Raw genomic sequence first — 4,101 nt, 5'->3', positions numbered from 1 at the left:
GATCAGTCATTACAAGAGTTTTAATTTCACTTTCAAAATTTTATTTTTTTTTAATATAAGGTTTGCCCTGCTTCAGAAAAGTGGAAGTTCTTTTTTTACAAAACCAGAATTTGATCACTTGGCTGGCTTTCCAGGGACTTGAATGGCCACACCTACTGGGTGTACCCACACGGATTCCTTACTGGGTTACACATCTTCTGCCAGTCCAGAGACTGATGTGCCAACAGTGGCCACTGTCTTCAGTCAACCTGGTGAGAATATTAGATCTAGAAATGGGGGAAATTCAACATTTAATCAATAAGAAACTACAAATTGTCCATTGTCCTTGGAGACAGGCACATCCTATCCATTCCACATCTGTAGCATTAATAAAAACTATGAAGTAAATCAGTGATGTGTAAAAGCAGCACCAACATTAAGTGGTATTGTATTTGACTGATTTTGGTTCAACAAATTTAGCTGGTGTATTTAAAGTTTCTTGCTTTTATGAACTTTCTGATGACAACGAAACATATATAAAATGTTGAAAGATGAACTTAAAAAGCGTTTTATGATAACTTTCGTCCTGTGTCAAATATTCTGATGTCCTTGTCATTCGCAGGGAATCAACATCTTCATCAATTCTGTTCATTTTGGGAAAGTTTTTTCAGAAGTTCCTTCACTAAACTATCATCCGGGTTTGAGCAGACCTGCCTTCGTTTTACTGTGAATCTGAAAAAGAACAGAAAAGGTTCACTTCTAGTGTTCACTAAGTATGACAGATGTTCTTAATAATGAGATAGAATGCCACAATTCAGCAAAGAACTCCCTGTTCTGAATACTTACACCACAGCCTTAATTCTGCAGCGACCATTATTTTCCTGAATGCGATATTCCTGAACGTTCTTGATGGCAGGGATTGATTTTGAGTATTTCCGGCAGCAGTTCTTCCGTATTGGAGTTGGACCTGGAAATCAAAATTCAAGGCATATGATTTACTGCTTTAAGGAAAGAACAGGAAAAGTCTCCAGCAACTTAAGCAGGCCAGATTGACTTTGCTTCTCCTGACTGTTTATACTGGCACGTGTTATCTGAAATCTAAAATTGAGTCACTTCCATCAACAGCAGCTAGAGGACCATCAACTCAGTGAAAGATGCTGTTTGGTCAGGCTGAAACTTGCTGGTCTTCCAGTTAACATAAATGTCCACTGCTGAATGTTGCAGACTGATACCTTGCAACACCCAGCACTATATAAGGAGTGTGGTAAAACTTGAGGAAGCTACAGAAAAGGCACAATGTGAAAAGGCCACCATCTGAGGCCTTTCAGCCCTTATATTATTAAAAACTGGAGAATAAGTAAAACTCCTTGAGCTGTGAGTTTGCTATATCATGAATCATTGTAAATGTTAACTGTAATTGTAGCTTTAAAACGTAACATAGAGTATTGGAATAAACATATTTGTTTTGCATCTTATGTAATGTCAATTTTGAATGGTCATGTAATATACTTTTCTAGATTTTAAACATTATACATATTTTTGAGAAAATCATCACATGATTCTACTTAATAAAGATACAAGACTTATTCTGATTAACAATGTTATCACATTGCTCATCATTGATTACAAAGTCTCAACTCAGAGTCATGATGCTGGTGTTGGACTGGGATGGATAAGGTCAGAAATCACAGGACACCAGGTTATAGTCAAACAGGTTTATTTGAAAACACAAGATTTTGGAGCATAGCCCCTTCACCTGACGAAAGGGCTACTCTCCAAAAGTTTGTGTTTTCAAATAAACCTGTTCGACTATAACCTGGAGTCCTGTGATTTCTGACCTAGTCGACTTGGAGTGTATTCAGTTTTTAAAAATTCATTTTAAAAATTAATGTAAGGCTGAATCCAACACTTTGTAATAATTCCACATGCCATTGTAAGGCAGCATTGAACCTTCTGCAATATTCCAATAGAGAACCCTGGTTGTGTGGTTCTTGTGGGTTTTGTTGATTTTATAATCATCGTGCTTCGTAACATACAGTGAAGTATTGTAACCATGCTAACCATCTCTAACCACCAACTACTGCTACTTTAAAACAAAATTATTCTTTCAGTAATACAATACTAGGTTGTACTGTACATATCTCTAACTTCATTCCATCCCAGTGACTGTTTCATACTATTAAACTCAGTAAATATCAAAAATAACATTAAAACTTAGTAAAACATGAAAAATGACCAGGATACATTTTGTAGCTGTTGAGAGAAAAATTTGTTCACTATATTCTTCAAAGGTAATTTATATTAAATTTACTTAAGTAACAGGATTTCATAAAATCAGGCAGTAAATATAACAGGATAATAGAGATGTAATGCTCTCTCACCTGCTAATATAACAGAGGTGACAATACTGAGACAAATCAGCGCCACAAGAACTTGCTTCATTTTCTTGAAACAGATTTCCTCAGGGCAGGCTAGGTTGAAAATTCTAAAATATCTTTGAAATGCAGCTTGTATATATCCTCTCAGATGGTCAGCCCTCTGTCTAAATTCCATGAGGGGAGGTGATGCTGTGGCCGTAGGCTTACCGTGCCCCTGCGGAAACTCTGATAAGGCAATCAGATTTGTGCATCAGCCCCAGTTCCTATTTTTAGCTGTTTCCTTTACATTTCTGTTCACTTGAAATAACTGTTCACAGAAAGCATTGTATTTACGTTCACCACTGAACAACCTTTAGTTTCTACAAATCCCTGGTGACTTCATTTGGTTGATGCCTTCAATTGTTCTCTATTTCATCGCACTCATAAAAAGTTGATTTTTCTTTCTTCACTTGACTGCTTAATTTTCTATAGCTTCACTCATCAATATATCTCATTAACATATCTCTACCCCTCATCTAAACCACAGACCTGCCTGTTAAGAACTACACGGAACAAACGATAAAGCTTCCATACCCATTGCAAAAGTACGACCACTCCGTTCAGAAAATATACTTGGCTCTTCGTCTGAAGGTCAGCTGAACTTTAGCAGTCAGATCTTCACTGCATTTTACATTCTGCTGTGGAAACTTAATTCTCCTCTGGTACCTGTACAGTTAACAAATAATTGTGAGCTGATAATTACAGCAGACCCAAGCTCACTTGGCCTAAAATTTTATATTACCTTTTCATTTTCTTCCGTCCGAAAACTATCACCTCACAATTCTCTGCGTTAAATTTAATCTCTCACATGTTTGCCCATTCCACAAGCAAACCCAGCAGTATCTTCTTGAACTCTTATCACTGTGCTCCCTATTGTTCAGATCCCTTCCAAGTTTTTTGTCATCACAAATTTTAAAATTGTGCTACACATCCAAAGTCATTAATACTTATCAAGAAATGTAGCTGTCAAATAACTGACCCTGGGGCCCACCACTATATCTACCTTCAGTTTCACCCCCATTCTCAGTTCCTGGCGCTGAGCTATATTCCAGTGTTTTACATGTGTTTGTTCCTGGGTTGCTGCTAACACTTAATGTGCCTTATCACACTCCTTGTTGGACCAACGATTATTGCTTGGCTATGGTAATAATAAAGTAAGAGATATTCCAGATTAGAAGGTTAGTGGTGGGTGTTGAATATCATGCTGCTGCTGATGGTCCACGAAGCTTCATAGATGCTCCTTTTTGAGCTGCTGGTCAAATTCAGAATTGTTTCTCTTTGGGCTGTAATAGTGCCATATACATTTTGCATGATGTTCTGTGTGTGAAGTCAGGGCATCATCACCATAATGATAGTGACCCTCTACCAACCTCCTACCAATGCTGACACGGGCACATGTATCTCTAACAGATTGATGAAGACGAAATAGTGCTTTTGAACCTTGTGTCAATTCTGTCACAATCTGGCAGAAGACCAGTTACATCGTTTAGATCCCAGTCACCGTGATCTGTGGTATTGCAGCCAATCCACTCTTGGTGATCATGAACATTGAAGTTCCCCACCCTGAGTATGTTCAGTGACATTGTTACTCTCAGAATTTGTTCCAAGTAGTGTTAGATGTGGAGGAGCACTGATTAAACAGCTCAGGATGGACAGTCAATCAACTGAAAGTCTCCTTGCCAAAGATGCCACGACATTTCATGGG

At 37.9% G+C, this 4,101-nt stretch overlaps 1 protein-coding gene across 1 annotated transcript; it reads right to left on the bottom strand.

Annotated features, from left to right (window-relative positions):
* Positions 1–467: 467 nt before the first annotated feature.
* LOC125480958 (C-C motif chemokine 16-like) lies at positions 468–2,437 on the bottom strand. Its single transcript, XM_020518560.2, has 3 exons — positions 2,361–2,437; positions 826–946; positions 468–711 (listed from the first exon to the last, which is right to left on the bottom strand). Exons 1-3 carry the CDS (start codon positions 2,419–2,421, stop codon positions 618–620), a joined length of 276 nt encoding a protein of 91 aa, XP_020374149.2. The 5' UTR covers positions 2,422–2,437; the 3' UTR covers positions 468–617.
* Positions 2,438–4,101: the final 1,664 nt, after the last annotated feature.

The sequence above is a fragment of the Rhincodon typus genome, chromosome 13 (assembly GCF_021869965.1).
Source record: "Rhincodon typus isolate 14 chromosome 13, sRhiTyp1.1, whole genome shotgun sequence".
Classification (NCBI taxonomy): domain Eukaryota; kingdom Metazoa; phylum Chordata; class Chondrichthyes; order Orectolobiformes; family Rhincodontidae; genus Rhincodon; species Rhincodon typus.
Note: the sequence above shows the minus strand (reverse complement) of the source record. Positions and strands in the feature narration are given on the sequence as shown.